Raw genomic sequence first — 16,009 nt, forward strand, 5'->3', positions numbered from 1 at the left:
TTACGTAATATTTCACTTTTATAATATCACTAACAATTTACATTATTCACTTGTTTTTCCATATAATACACCAGTTTATACAATTCATGTTCATCAGTTATCATGTCATCATTCACATTGATTTGTCATCTCACATCGCAAACATTCAAACAAACACCAACGCTTCAAGCACCCAAGGGCTCTCTCTGAGTGATGGAATTTCGCTCTAAGTGTCCTAAAATTTTGGTGTAGGTTGCTAATATATTCCCACTAAAAAATAAGTGAGAGTATATTAGCATTCCCCATATATATATATATATATATATAATAATAAAGATAAAGATTATTTGCAAAATTAGGAAACAGGTGGTATATTTAAGTATTCTATCAAAGGAAAATTGAAATTCATAGCAATGCTATAGGATTGATGGTATGCAGAAAAAACAAAAAGTAACGTTAGAATTTATCCATAAAAAAAGTCTGAGGCAAATAATTATGACTATTTGGTCTCTTAAAAAAAGTGTTTTCAATATCTAGCTAAGCTTGGCAAATGTTTCTCTACTATTTTTATTGTCAATTTGACCTAATAATTTATACTTATTTGAATCATCTGTTAAATAATATATATTAGATTCAAATTGACTATAGACCAACCCAACCCACTTTAGTGAAATAAATGTATATCCATATGTACAGCTTGTTTCGCACCATACATAAATTATTGTTCAATTCAATTAAATTTCATGGAGTCCTAATTCAATTAATCTCATATTCACGATACAACTGCTCTCTCCCTTGTACGGTTGTCTGTGTAAATCATAAACGCACAGGTTATGCATGCAAAATTTATGTAACTAGGTATATTTAAGGTTTATTTTTACAAAGTAGGGTAATATTTTTTTCTTCAAAAAATTTCGAAATGGGTATTTCACTTCATGAAACACGACTTCAAGCAAGTCATGTTTCAAAATATGATTTTTTTAAAACTGAAATCATAATTTTTTTAAGTTAAGTTAGACATGATAACACGATTTTCTCATTATTAATTTTTCTACAATAAAATTATAATTTTAGTAAAATTCAAAATAAAAAAGTAAAAGTCGTGTTTTGAATCACATCTTATGCTTAAAAATATTTTGTGCTTTGGAACGTGACTTCCACTTTTGACGTCATATTTTACAAATATGAGTTATCAATTTTTTTTTAAAAAAGGGAATTTTTGAAAGAAAAAAAAAACTTATCGTACTCTTGTAAAAAATATTGTATTTAAAAGACTAAAAATATATTTTATCTTTAGGTTTAAATATATATTAATGTGGATTATATATATTATTTGTAATATTTATATTAATTATTTATATTTAGTAAGGCTCAATAAAAATTATCTAATTTTAGTGAGCTTTTTAGATTATCAATAATAAAATTAATATGACTCAAATAAATAAAAATTGGATTTGGCCTGGTAGGATTAATGGAAACCTTAACATGTTAAAAATCATAAAGGAGGGTTATGGTCCTCAATGTCAAATCAAAAACCCACGTTTCTTTGTTTTTCTATTACAAAAGATTATTCTGCTACAACCTCAGGCAACGTCAATATTAGGGATGACAAAAATATCTGCACCGCGGGTATCTATGAGTAAAATTCGCTACGAATAATAAATGGATAGACTAATTGGGTACCCGTGGATAATGAGACGGATAAATTTTTACTCGTTTATAAACGGGACGGGGCAGGTATAAATGATGATATTCATACCCGCGGGTACCCATTTAATAATATTTCTTAAATATTTAATTATCCTTATACCACATAACCCTAAAACTACACTCTCTCATCTTATTTTCTTTCCATAGTCACACAACCCACACATTAGTCATCATAATAAGATTTATGTATTTTAAGTTGTTTATTTTTGTTTAGAATTATAAGATTGAATTATTGTAGCTTTTTGATATGAGACTTTCACTTGTGAAATTGATGTATTTTAAGTTATTGATTATCTTGCTGTTTACGGTGGAATTAACTATCAAATCCTGGGTTCTTTTTATTTAGACTAGCATACGAACGTATTTCAATTTAGGTGTCTCACTGCGCGTTATCGTGTTACCGAGAATGGAGAGTAGGATGAAAAAGTCTTAGCAACTACTTGTTTCGAAATATTCTTCTATTACTACTAACAAGCGATGCTCATGCAAGCGAATAATAATATGAACAGAGTGAACAATATATATGTTAGCAATGCAAATCATAGTTCATTTCGTACAATGATCAAATTACGTTACACATGCGAACATATTGATCCCAGTACATGAATACACTACGTAATTAAACAAAGAACAAGAAGACTATTCTACTTCTACTCCTAAAAAAAAGAAAAAAAGTGGCCGAGAGTCAGTCATACCCAAAAACGATCTTGTGCACGAAAGCCATGTGTATGTGTAGGCAGAGAGTGCTTCAGAGTCCAATTCTAGTATGAGTTTTTCGACCCCAGTAAAGGTCCGTACTCCTTGTATTTATAGAGCAATTAAGGGCGGTTGATTCTGTACATGTACGCTTTTGACTCAACCGCTATCCACTATCTTTGCTACGTGGTCTTGACTCAACTTCCTTTAACCGCTCTTCCCACGTTCCTTGTTTTCTCGATTGATTTTTTAGTAACCGTTTTGGCTTAACCTCCATGTTCTGACGGTCTCAACTTTTCAACTATTTTCGAGCAACACTTGTTTTTTCGAGTCCCATAATTTCATCATGTGTTGATTTTACTTCTCAGGCAGCGCTATCAATCTTTTCGAGTCACATGATTTTCGAGTATGCCTAACAAATGCCCCCCTAGGAATTTGGTTTCGATGAGCATCTTAGGAGAAAACTAAATTCCTATCAAGGTTGTTCTTCGATACTTCCTCGATTTGTTTCTTGATGTTCACTTTTCTTGACGTTAACTTAATCTTTCTTTCGATGAAAACCTATTCTTGTAAGGTACTGACCATTTGGATGTGACATCGATAGCTCTGACGGCGCATACTTCTATTTTTCCATAAATTTGCCTTCTGATATGAAACGTTTTGGCGGTTGTTTTGGAAATTCAATTTAATATTTCAAATAATCTTGCCTAACCTAACCCGTTTCAACCTAGGCCCATTTACCTCGTTTAAAACCCCTTTTTCACCCTAGGGTTAAATTGTTTTCACCATTCTCTTCCTTCGTGCCCAAGTTTTCTTGCTCACTGTTTCTTTTTTGCTCTGGTTCTTGATCTTCTTCTCAGACCGTTCTCTCTGTTCTTGCTTTTGTTTGTTATGGCTTCTTCTGCTGCGTCCACTTCTGCTGCCGTAGCTTCTTCAATGTCTCCTACTGCCACCACTTCTTCCCCTATTTTGATTGCTACTACTTCTGCTGCTATGCCCACCACTCCGGTAACCACTATGGCCACCGCAACTACTATCCAGGACACTCCTCTGCTACTGACTGGTGCTCAGGTTCAAAAGGTCAAAGAAGGTGATGACACTTTCATTCCAATTCCAGGCATGGAGGAGGCTAGTTTGAAAATATACCAATCTCAGGTACTTCTTCCTTTTTCTCTAGCAGATGGTTCTGTTCATGCTTTCCTTGGTCCTTTTGCTGGTCAAAATACCAAGAGATATGGTAATACCCTTTTGCCTGAGGACTCCACCACCCTACCTTTCATTTATTCCCCAGAAATAGACCTAAACCTTTTTGGGGATACTACCAAAATTTTTAGAGCGTTTCCCCCCGTTAAAGAAAGGCACCTTTCTTGGTTAGCTCGTGTAGAGGCTTCTATGTCCTCAGAATGGAAAGAAACAGGTATTTTTGAATTTATCCAACTAGCTAAGTTCGACCTCCACCTTTTCGACCCTCAAATGCTCCTTTCTGCTATCTTCTTCTGGAATAGAGAGACTCGGGCTTTCGAGTTTCCTTGTGGCTTCATTTGCCCGACGTTACTTGATGTTGCTGCTATAACAGGGTTAAAGCCTATTGGAGATAGGTTTTATCCTGACGCCTTTGAAGAGGAAATTTCGATCAAGGATACTTCAATTTCTTGGGATAAGAAGACCTATTTGGCCTTTATTAATGCGCATATGGGACAACCTGACACGCCTGTCTCACCTTCAGAACATATTGCCTTTCTTATGTACTGGTTGTCAGCCTGTGTCTTTTGTACCCCTTCGCTTCAAGTCCCAAAATATTATTACAATTTAGCTCAAGCCCTTCATTTGCAAAGGAAAATCTGCTTAAGCAAATTACTTCTGGCCTCTCTTTATACTTGTCTTGATGAAGCTTCTGAAAGTCTTGCTCGAGAATCTGGGCCTCGAAATCTCTCTGGCCCGTTATGGCTACTTCAACTTTGGTTCAACGCGCTATTGGAGAAGAAACTTCATTTGCCCTCAAAACCCATTCCCATATGTGAACTCGAAGGAGCTCGTTTAACAACCCTTACCCCTCGAAAGCGTCTGGTAGACAATTTCGAGAAATATATTAGAGCCATCCTTAGCTTTACTGACTTCACTGAAGATTTAGCCCCTTTCATTCGACCGAACTTGATAGGTCCTACATGGTTGCGCCAAAATAACCAAGTTGGTAGCATCATTCCAGCTTCAACTGACCTGTGGTTTGGATTCTTGTCTTGGGATGTGATCATGTCGGGTATGAGGCAAAAAGATGTCAGACTTTATCCTTATCAGCCCCAACTTTTTGCTCGACAGTTTGGACTTTGCCAAATGAAACCTCTTCCCCTTCGACGTAAAGAGGGCATTGATGCGGATATTTGTGTCGAAAAAGGGAATTATGAAGAAGTCCTTAACTTCATCCTTCGCCCTGATAAAGAACTTAGGCTTACACCGACCACCTTTTCTCCTTCCTTCTTAGTCTCAAAATGCTACCTTCGATGGTGGTGTTACTATATTGTAGATAAACTCACCGATTTTGATGGCTTTCTGAAAAAGCTGATTAGTTCTCCTCTTTCTTGTTCGCAGGGGCCTAAACAACCAGGTACTTTCAAGAATCAACTTATCATTTATCAATTCGAACAATTTTTTAAGGTTTGTTATCGACCTGACAATGCGCACCGAACCATTTTTGACGCTTCTGTCTCATTATCGAAAATGGTACAACGGAACATTCGCTCAAAAAAGGTAATAAATCCTCAAGGTAAAACTGATTTCGAAAAATTTTGTCCAAAGCATATACCTCCTCTTCCAAATGCCCTTTTTGGTCTAGTTAAACATGTATCTCATCCTCCTTGGGTGAAAACACTCGACCCGTTTTACCTTGAGCGCAAAGAAGTTCCTGTAAAGAATAAAGTTACCTACGCGAGATGTTCCGTGTACGATTTTCCTCGAAACAAATGGTGGCCATTATGTTGGGTCAATAACATTAACCCTCCTCCTGGTAAATATTTTTCACCTCCTTCTTCTTCGCGTATACCTTAAACTTGTCTCACTTCTTTGCTCGACACTTGTAGCTGCCATCCCTCAGCGTGTTCCTCGACATGTTGATCCAACTCCTGATTGGGAGAGTGACGATGACGAGGATAAGGAGACATCGAAAAAGGGTCGAAAGAGAAAGACCGCTGCTGACAAGGTTTCTTTACGTTCTAAGGTATACCTGTTTGGATTGCAGTTTTCCTCGAAACTAATATTTTATCTTACCTTCTCGAAATTCTACTCTACAGAGTATTGGAAACTCGAAGAAACAAAGAATAGGTTCAGACAGTACCAAAACTGTTAAGTATCTTACCTCAAATATTAAGATTATTTTCTTGCTCGTTTTTCATACCTAATCAATTATTTTCCAATTCAGGTCTCGACCACAAAAAAACAAGACAAGGGGAAAGGTAAGATGGTCTTGCCTCTTCCCAAAAAACCTCAACAATCCTCTGGCGAGAAGTTGCTTAAAGACGCCATGAAGTCCGTTCCTAAGGTATCTCAATTTCGACGTCTTTCCTCCTTTATATTTCTCTTATGCCTTTAACCGTTCTAAAATCCTATTAATAGGATATTGCGATTATCCCACTGGATTCTTCTCAAGGGGTGTCTCAAGAGGTGCAGAAAAGCGTACCCTTTGCCACTGAGGTAACCCAACATGTTCATCTTGTTATACCTTGTGACTCAAATTTCCTCTTGATGTTTAGCCTGACTTCTTCATTTCCTCAGTTGTCTACTCCTCAAGTGGATGTTGCGGCGCTTGCCTCTGCCATGGCTTCGATAGAAGTTCCCCCTCCTGTCGAAGAGGGTAAGATTCCCCAACCCGAACCTTTGACTAATATGGAGACGCGGCAAGACTCCGCTCAAGGTGAACCTTCTTTCGAACTACAACCTCCCTTGGATCCGAACCAGGGTATATTTCTTTCGACTTTAATCTTCGATATGATACCTTGTTAATGGAAGTTTCTTATGTATTTACTTTTGTGCAGGTTCAACTGAGTCCCCTAGACCTTTTACTACTTCTCCTTCGACCCAGGGCGGTGCTACTTCTTCTGTCCAAGGTCTCTCCTTGATTCCCTCTCCAGATCTGGATTTGATGAGTTTCTTTAATGACGAGGACGAAGATATCAATACTATCTTCGAAGTGTTGGACAACTGGATGAGTGGTCCCTCTGGGTCAGAGAAAGACAAATTGAAGGTTGTTGAGCCAGCTTCTGACACACCTTCTTACCAACCCCTACTCGACTCTTTTCGCTCGAAGGCATACGTTAAAGATCTCGATCAAGCCTTCCTCATTCCTGAATTCAAAACGGAAGTGCAACAAATGATTGATGAGTTGCTCAGTTATTCGGACCTTCCTTCTGATATTTCTTTAGAGCTTCAAGCATTTATCAAGCCCTTTAGCCGCGCCTGGGAACTTCGAACTTAGTGGTCTACTGCATATCAAGAAGTGACTCAAATTGAGGTCAAAACTGAAGGAGACCGTGCTAAGCTCGAGAAACTCCGAGACGAGTTGGTTTCTATCAAGAAATCAACGGAAGAAATGATTTCTGCTTTACAAGCATTGCAGAAGGAGGAGGCTGATATCGAACGTACTATCGAAGCCTTAAACCACGAGCTTGACAAAACTCGCTCGAAGAAGGATGGAGTGAAAATTAAGAGTCAAGAGATCAAGCAACATCAAACAGGGCTTAAGGAAGAGGGCAAAGCCATTTCTTCTCGGTTAGCAAAGACTTTGGAGCAGAAGAGGCATTTAGAAGCTCAATGTGCGTCTCGCAAAAAGAATCTGGACGAGGCTTACAAAGCTTTCGAGGATTTCAAGAAGCAATTTTTGCAATAATTCATTCTTCTTATCTACTTTTCCAACCTTTTAGTTTATATTTGCCTTGTATTGAACAATTATTCTTCTGCTCTTTTATGGAAATGTTTTAAATATTTCCCATTTATGACTTTGCTTGCACTTGAATTATTTATCTCCTTAATTACATATGCGTTCTTTGAATATACTTGCTCGACTAGAAATGGGCCTTCCCAATTATATGACCACTTCCCCAAACATCGAGATTTTTGATCCATGGGAAGTATAACTTTTAATACCAATTCTCCGACTCGAAAACGTTGCATATTCACTCTCTTATTATAAGTTTTCTCGACTCTTTCTTTCTGTTGAACAATATTCTGTAACGCAATTAATCTTTCTTCCTCTAAAGAGATCAACTCATCATACATCAAGTTCCAATAATCCTCCACGGGTAATTCATTTTGTTTTTGTATATGAATTGATTGTAAGTTAATATCAATAGGAAGAATAGCCTCATGGCCATATACTAATTTATATGGGGTTGTTTTCGTGGCATCTCGAGGTGAGTTCCTATATGCCCATAGTATTTGGACGAGAGTTTCATGCCAATTTCGAGGTTTATTTGATATGTGTTTTTTGATTAAACCAATTACCACTTTATTAGCAGCCTCAACTTGACCATTAGCTTGGGCGTAATATGGTGTTGAAGTTACCAACTTAATTCCTCTTGATTCTGCATATCGAGCAATGTTTCGACCCGTGAAAACCGTACCCTGATCAGTAGTGATTGTTTGAGGAATTCCAAACCTTGTAATAATATGATCTTCGATAAAATCAATTATATTTTTTTGCTCGACTTCTTTTAAAGGAATAGCTTCAACCCATTTTGTAAAATAGTCTATGGCAACTAGTATATACCTGTGGTTCTTCGAGGAAGGTGGGTGTATTTGTCCGATTAAATCCATTGCCCAACCCCGAAATGGCCAAGGTTTGATGATCGAATGCAACTCACTTGCCGGTACCTTTTGTATTGGTCCATGCTTTTGACACTCCACACAACTTTTTGCGAATTCGATACAATCTTTAATCATAGTAGGCCAATATAAGCCTTTCCTTGACAAAACCCATTTCATCTTCTTTCCAGCTTGATGTGCTCCACAAATGCCTTCATGAATCTCTGCCATTGCTATATAACCTTCATGGTCTCCCAAACATTTGAACAAAACTCCGTCGAAGCCTCTTTTGTACAATTCATCATTTAGTAAGAGATAATTGAGAGCTTGGAGTTTAATCTTCCTTTCAACCTTTATGTTAGGATCTCGCAAGTATTCGATCAATTCGCTCCTCCAATCTTGTTGACCTGCTGAACTTATATTTAGAATTGCTCGATAGTCTAACACTTCACTCTCTGTATGAATCAGATATTCAAGATACTCTTTGCTGATTTTATATCCAGAGGCTATTTGGGCCAATTTATTTGCAATATGATTTGAGTCCCGGGGAATGTGTTGTAACTCTACTTCATCAAACGTGTCAAGTAATCGTGTAGCTCGAGTTTTGAATTCAATTAATTTTTCATTTAAACACTTATACTCTCGAGTTAATTGTTTGATGACCAGTTGTGAATCTCCTCGAATTACCACATTTTTAGCGCCTAATTCTTCAAGAATCTCAAGTCCAGTAATCAATGCTTGGTATTCAGTTTCATTATTCGAGCATCCTGTATTTGTTTTGACTGATAACTTCGTCGGGACCCCTTTGGGAGAGATGATTAAAAGACCTATTCCGGCGCCTAACTCGTGTTTCGAGCCATCGAAATATAATTGCCAAGGCTTGGTGGTTATGTAATTAACTTCTTCAGTTCCATTCGAATGTTCTGCAAGAAAATCTGCAATTATTTGTCCTTTAGTTGCTTTTAGCGGCTCGAAAGTTAATGAGTATTCGGTTAAGGCAAGTGCCCATTTGCCGACTCGAGAATGTAACACAGGTTTACACAACATATATTTTATCACATTACTTCGACAAAGTATTACAACATTACGAGTCCTAATATAGTACTTCAACTTAGTACACGCAACATAAAGACTTAAACATAATTTCTCTAAAGGGGTGTATCTAAGTTCTGCTCCTACTAACATTCGACTTAAATAGTAAATGACTCTTTCGATGCCATTTTCATCATCTTGCGCCAGCATGCCCGCAATAGTCGAATCATTAGCTGAAATGTACAACTTCAGTTGCTTCCCTTCAGAGATTGGTGCAAGCACTGGAGAATGAGCCAAGTAAGCTTTAATTTCTTCGAATGCTCTCTGGTGCTCTTCATCCCATCGAAATTCTTGCTCCTTTTTTAAACGCAACAAAGGAGAGAATACTTTAGTTTTACCCGACAAATTCGAAATAAATCTCCTCAAAAAATTTACTTTACCTAAGAGAGATTGAAGCTCTTTCTTGTTCGATGGAGGCTTGGTCTCCATGATAGCCTTGGTTTTGTTCTTGTCTACCTCGATCCCCCTCTGGTGTATAATAAATCCCAGAAATTCGCCTGCTATGACACCAAAAGCACATTTCAATGGATTCATTTTCAAACCATATTTCCTCATTCTCTCGAAGGCTAGTTTCAAATGATATAAATGGTCTTTCTTTTGTTTTGAGCCAACAATTATGTCATCAATATAAACTTGCACGAACTTACCAATCAAATCATGAAAGATTAAATTCATCACTCTTTGATAAGTCGCACCAGCGTTTTTAAGACCAAATGGCATCATCACCCATTCGTAGACGCCTAAGGCACCTGGGCATCGAAAGGCAGTTTTCGACACGTCATTCGCTGCAATATAAATTTGATTATATCCAGAATAACCATCTAACAAACTCATAATCTCGTTACCTGCAGCGACGTCTATCATATTTTCAGCAATGGGCATAGGGTACTCATCCTTGGGAGTTGCCATGTTGAGATCTCGAAAGTCAATGCAAACTCTGAGTTTTCCATTTTTCTTTATAACTGGCACTATATTCGAGATCCAGTCAGGATATCTCGAAGTTCTGATGAACTTTGCTTTCAGCAATCTCTCAATTTCCCCTTTGATTTTCTCGATCACTTCAGGAGCAAATCTTCGAGGACTTTGTTTCACGGGCTTCCTTCCTAGGATCATTGGTAGCCTATGTTCTACCAATTCTCGATCCAAACCTGGCATTTCATCATAATCCCATGCGAAGCAATCTTTGTATTCATGCAAGACTTGAATTATCTCCCCTTTCAGCTCCCCTTGCAAGAACTTGCTAATGTAAGTAATCCGCTTATTTTCGATAGTTCCCAGATTAACCTCTTCGAGCGGATCTTGGGATTCTAACTTATGCTCTCCATTAGCGGCACTCTCGAAACCCAAAGGTGAATCATCAAAAATGCAATCCAGTTTGAGTTCTAGCTCTGCTTTTTCTTTTTGCTTTTCATTTTTATCTGAGACTCCTTCGTCCCTTTGATTTTCTGTTTTTTGCTTTTCTTCCCTCTTTTTCCCGATTTCGAACTCCTTTTCTTTTTGTTGTTTTTCTTTTTCCTTTATTGATTCGAAATCCATCTCTTCTTTTTTTTTTGTTTTTCTTCAGCCAACATAGCCGTGCTAACCTCATTGTCAAATTGATCTTTATCGGCCAAATTGGCCGTTTGATCGGCCACGTAGGCCGATATTCGAGCTAAAAAGCTCGAATAAGGATCTTCGTCCTTCATGCATCCAAAGGAGCCGAATTCTTTTCGGCTCGAATAACGAATCCTCTCTTTACATCCCAACAAAAGGTTTTCTTGACACCTTTCTCTTCATCCATCACCCCAGAGTTGTAAGCGTCAAAAGGTTTGGTCTTGGCAAATGCTGTCAGTTGTTGATCAGCAAAATACATGCCAACTTCATAAGTCTTCTGATCAGCTTCGAGAACCTCTAAACCTTCATCATCGTTCCAGAAGAAAACCTTCTGGTGTACGGTCGAAGGAACAGCACCTACCCCATGAATCCACTCCCGACCTAGCAACACGTTGAAGTTTGCTTTGGAAGGTGTTACTATAAACATGGTAGTCCTCTTCACACTTCCGATCTGTACATCGAGCAGAATCATACCTTCAGGATGTGAAGACTTGCCTGCATAGTCGGAGATCATGATATTATGGGGTTTTAGATCATCCAAGGATTTCCCAAACCTTTTCAGCATTGTCTTAGGCAAAATATTCACAGCTGCGCCTCCATCGACCAAGACCTTGTTTACCTCTTGCCCTTCGATCATCAGTGTTAACAATAGGGGTTTGAGATGTCCTTTCATTTCCTCTGTGGGAGAGTCGAAAACAGCAGAGTTGAACTTAGGGATAACCCTCGAGATTTGATTGACCCATATGATTTTGGACTCATAATTGGGGTCCTCGAAAACGTCTTCCCTGATGATATCCTCTTGTTCATTCACGGATTCCATAGCACCAGCATACTCCGAAGGTAAAATGGAAACTACCCCGCAAATATCTTCCAAAGAATCCTCGAAACCGCTCTCGAAGCAGTTTGTTATCATGTCTTCATCGTCTTCGATGAACTTGCCAGAAGATTCCCCTTTCTGAGGAACTGGGATCGAAAAACGATTTCCTCCCCTACCTTCAAAGGTTGCTTTACGCATCCTTTGCTGCCTCCTCCATTGAGTTTTGGTTAAGTTGTTCAATGGCTGTCGAAATCCACGTCCATATCCCCCAGCTGGAATTCCAACATTCCCTGTAGTCAAGTTTGAAAATTTTCCTGCATTTCTTTGTTCCGGGTTTCCCATGCTAGTCATTACTTGTTTACCTCGACCCATCATAGACCTAGGTGGTGCGTTCCATGTCCCGACAGGCACATTCGCGTTCGGCACAAAAGTATTGCCGAACCTAGACGAGTTATACATCTCCATCTTCCCAACCGGGGCATTATATTGAGGCATATGAACTTGCCTCATAGTCAGACCAGCATTCAACCTAGCATTGGGCTTCATTTTTTCACGCAGCTTCTCAACTTTGTAATTCTTCATTATTTCAGACTCCTCGAAAGCCTTAGCCGCTGCTCTGTCGAAGACAGCACTGCATCGAGGACACAACATGACCTCTTTATCAGCTTCTTTTTTCTTCGATAAAAATTCCACCAGACTATCTCCTTCCTTTGGGTATATGGGTTCTTGCTCTTTAGCAAAATCCTCCATTAACTCTTCGAGCTTCTCATCAGAAATGGGCTCAATGCTATGATCGTCCTCAGCAGCGACTTCCACCATGTTGATGGACATCGAAACTGGTTCAACATAGCCAGTATGGGCAGCAAATGGGTCAACATCCACTTTCATTTCCTTCTCTTCAAAAGCCAGGCGACCATCAGTAATCGCCTTCTCGATGAAATCCCTGAAACGCACACAACTGTTAGTCCAATGTCCATACATATTATGATATTTGCAGAATTTCTTTCCTTTTCTTTGCTCGAAAGGTGGAATTTTATGATTCTCTGGGAGTATAATCTGTTTATCTTTTAACAAAGTATCGAATATCTTTTCTGCCTTACTAACGTCAAAACTATATTTTTTAGTCGAATTCCCTTCTATATTACCTCCTCGTTTTAGCATTTGACATTGGTACGTAGGTCCAGGGCGCAATTCTGCCAAATTAATCTCGAAATCTTCACTTACAACTTCTTAATTAGAATCCTCATTTAACTCAGAACTTTCTAAATACGCTATCTTTTCTTTTCGAACGAACTTGTCGAATTTCATCAACTTTTCCTTTTCTAATTTAATTTGTTCAATCCTCCTCACTTTCTCAGCAAGTTGAGCCATGTCCCTCAATTGTTCATTTACTAATTTTTTGCGTATTGAGAAGTCTAAACCTGTGGCGGCGATTCTAACCAATTCATGTTCTGGAATATTAGTATAGCATCGAGATTTTAATTGCCTAAACCTATTTAAATAGTCATCTAATGTTTCATTACTTTGCCTTTTGATATTCATTAGATCGACTATACTAACCTTTGTTTCCTCTCGAAAGAAATGCTCATGAAAGCTACCTTCTAGCTGTACCCAAGTATGTATCGAATTAGGAGGCAGGGTGGTAAACCAGGTAAAAGCATGTTTAGTCAACGAACTTGGGAAATATTTCATTTTCAAGTATTCATTATTAGCCAAATCCCCACATTCGACCCCATACCTAGCTATGTGTTCAACTGTTGACTCAGTTATATCTCCTGCAAATTTCGAGAATTTTGGGACTTTCATTCCACGGGGTAATTCTACTTGTGTAATATAATCTGGAAAGGCTGACACAAAGTATGGGCGTTCATTCCGACCTACATCAAATCCATGTCTATTCAATATCCTTTCTACCATTTGATCTAAATTATCATTAGGGTTCCTGTTAGGTCAAACTATGTTTTGCAAATTTCCATGCCCCCCAGGGTTTTCTGTATCGTTCAGATTCACACTCATTGCTCTCGAAGGAGTCCCATTACCCAACTTATCTCCTATTTTGTTTATTAGCTCGTAAAGGGGTGTCATGATGTTGTGCATCTGAGTAGACAACAAATTGACCATGTCATGATTACTATGGTCCATTTGTTGTCGAAGGGCCATCATTGCTTGATTACTAATACCCGTGGGCATGTAACTACCTTGTCGAATTAATGAACCCTCCTGACTTGTTCCTACATGCTGATACGGGTCTTGCATAACAAAACCCATGCCATTCGGCCCAGGATTATAACCCTGTGGGGATACATGCATTTGTGAATTGGGTCCTATTAGCGGTATTGGCATTTCGACATGCACAGGTTGGGTATTTCGCCAATTCTGTGGCATACCCCAGGGATACTCTCTAGTAACATTTACCAACTCTTGAGTGATATTATTATGCCTAGCATGGTTTTCAAGCAACACAGGAGGAGATCTTGCCCCCCTGGTCACATTGGTAGCATTATCAGGATTGGAGTTAGGCTGTTCTACATCTACATTATTATGGTTTACGTTCATGTTATCAGACGTAGACATAGTTCTTCCACTCCTTAATCTCATGCAATTCACACACCTAAAACTAGTCCAATTATGTTCTAAATTAAACGTGTCCCACCGGGCGTGCCAATTTGTTTACGGTGGAATTAACCATCAAATCCTGGGTTCTTTTTATTTAGACTAGCATACGAAAGTATTTCAATTTAGGTGTCTCACTGCGCGTTATCGTGTTACCGAGAATGGAGAGTAGGATGAAAAAGTCTTAGCAACTACTTGTTTCGAAATATTCTTCTATTACTACTAACAAGCGATGCTCATGCAAGCGAATAATAATATGAACAGAGTGAACAATATATATGTTAGCAATGCAAATCATAGTTCATTTCGTACAATGATCAAATTACGTTACACATGCGAACATATTGATCCCAGTACATGAATACACTACGTAATTAAACAAAGAACAAGAAGACTATTCTACTTCTACTCCTAAAAAAAAGAAAAAAAGTGGCCGAGAGTCAGTCATACCCAAAAACGATCTTGTGCACGAAAGCCATGTGTATGTGTAGGCAGAGAGTGCTTCAGAGTCCAATTCTAGTATGAGTTTTTCGACCCCAGTAAAGGTCCGTACTCCTTGTATTTATAGAGCAATTAAGGGCGGTTGATTCTGTACATGTACGCTTTTGACTCAACCGCTATCCACTATCTTTGCTACGTGGTCTTGACTCAACTTCCTTTAACCGCTCTTCCCACGTTCCTTGTTTTCTCGATTGATTTTTTAGTAACCGTTTTGGCTTAACCTCCATGTTCTGACGGTCTCAACTTTTCAACTATTTTCGAGCAACACTTGTTTTTTCGAGTCCCATAATTTCATCATGTGTTGATTTTACTTCTCAGGCAGCGCTATCAATCTTTTCGAGTCACATGATTTTCGAGTATGCCTAACACTTGCATTTTTATTATTATTTCAACAAAATTAACATTAAATACAAGTTTAAAATTAACATTGAATTTTATTTTTAATATTTCAATAGCATTAAATATAAACTTAAAATTATTTCTAATATAATTTTTTAAATTTCTTAAAAAATTTATAAATATCCATGAATATTCGTAGGTATTCAAGAAATTCATGAATACTCGCTTAATGGATACCTGCACGAATATGAGATGAGTATGAAGTTAATTTTCATCCCACGAGATAGGGACGGATTTACTATTACCTGTCCTATAAGACCCATTGCCATCCCTAGTCAATATGGATACACGTATATTTTAGAACTCAAAATATCTTAATTATATGATACAATGTTTTTTTTTTGTCTGTAATTTAATAATTGCTAAATAATTTTTTACAAACGATATCGGAGCCAACATTATTGTCAGATTATTCAGATTTGTGTTTGTGCATCCAATTTTTTTTCTTCGATGTCAATCTGATTGCAAATAAATTTTTTTTTGTTGATATGCGGACGAATTACTGTTTATGCATATTAATATGGATAAAGATGCGTGAAAAACATGATTCTTTGGTTTTCGAATTACGTTTTTTTTCTTTAGGTAACTGTACGTGGCTCCATGGTCAACTCGTTCAGTTTCTTTTTTGTTTCGTTTCAATATTATTATTATTATTATTGGAAACAATAACGGGTGAAGAAACCCACAATCAGAATATGATACGATTCCTTATGAAACGTTGCTCCACTTCTGCACTAATTCGAAATTGAAATGTTTGAAATGAGTTTTATTTTTTAATATTTCTTTTAGAGTAAATTTTGGCAGATTATAGATTTTTTT

At 37.8% G+C, this 16,009-nt stretch overlaps 2 protein-coding genes across 2 annotated transcripts; both read left to right on the forward strand.

The window, feature by feature from the left end:
* The first annotated feature begins 2,361 nt into the window (after nt 1–2,361).
* LOC145952450 (uncharacterized) lies at nt 2,362–5,740 on the forward strand. Its single transcript, XM_083064817.1, has 2 exons — nt 2,362–4,987; nt 5,460–5,740. The coding sequence occupies exons 1-2, from the start codon at nt 3,277–3,279 to the stop codon at nt 5,723–5,725; spliced, it is 1,977 nt and encodes a 658-aa protein (XP_082920943.1). The 5' UTR covers nt 2,362–3,276; the 3' UTR covers nt 5,726–5,740.
* A 90-nt stretch (nt 5,741–5,830) lies between these two features.
* LOC145955896 (uncharacterized) lies at nt 5,831–6,850 on the forward strand. The gene is made up of 3 exons (XM_083071281.1): nt 5,831–5,917; nt 5,992–6,334; nt 6,411–6,850. Exons 1-3 carry the CDS (start codon nt 5,837–5,839, stop codon nt 6,848–6,850), a joined length of 864 nt encoding a protein of 287 aa, XP_082927407.1. The 5' UTR covers nt 5,831–5,836.
* The last annotated feature ends 9,159 nt before the right edge of the window (nt 6,851–16,009 follow it).

Source organism: Cajanus cajan, chromosome 1 (assembly GCF_000230855.2).
Source record: "Cajanus cajan strain Asha chromosome 1, NIPB_CcT2T_4, whole genome shotgun sequence".
Taxonomy (NCBI): Eukaryota; Viridiplantae; Streptophyta; class Magnoliopsida; order Fabales; family Fabaceae; genus Cajanus; species Cajanus cajan.

Coding starts and splice junctions, on each gene's coding strand:
- LOC145952450 (XM_083064817.1), top strand. CDS start 3,277: ATGGCTTCTTCTGCTGCGTCCACTTCTGCTGCCGTAGCTTCTTCAATG. Junction 4,988..5,459: donor GCAGGGGCCTAAACAACCAG/GTACTTTCAAGA, acceptor CGACACTTGTAG/CTGCCATCCCTCAGCGTGTT.
- LOC145955896 (XM_083071281.1), top strand. CDS start 5,837: ATGGTCTTGCCTCTTCCCAAAAAACCTCAACAATCCTCTGGCGAGAAG. Junction 5,918..5,991: donor CCATGAAGTCCGTTCCTAAG/GTATCTCAATTT, acceptor TCCTATTAATAG/GATATTGCGATTATCCCACT. Junction 6,335..6,410: donor TCCCTTGGATCCGAACCAGG/GTATATTTCTTT, acceptor ACTTTTGTGCAG/GTTCAACTGAGTCCCCTAGA.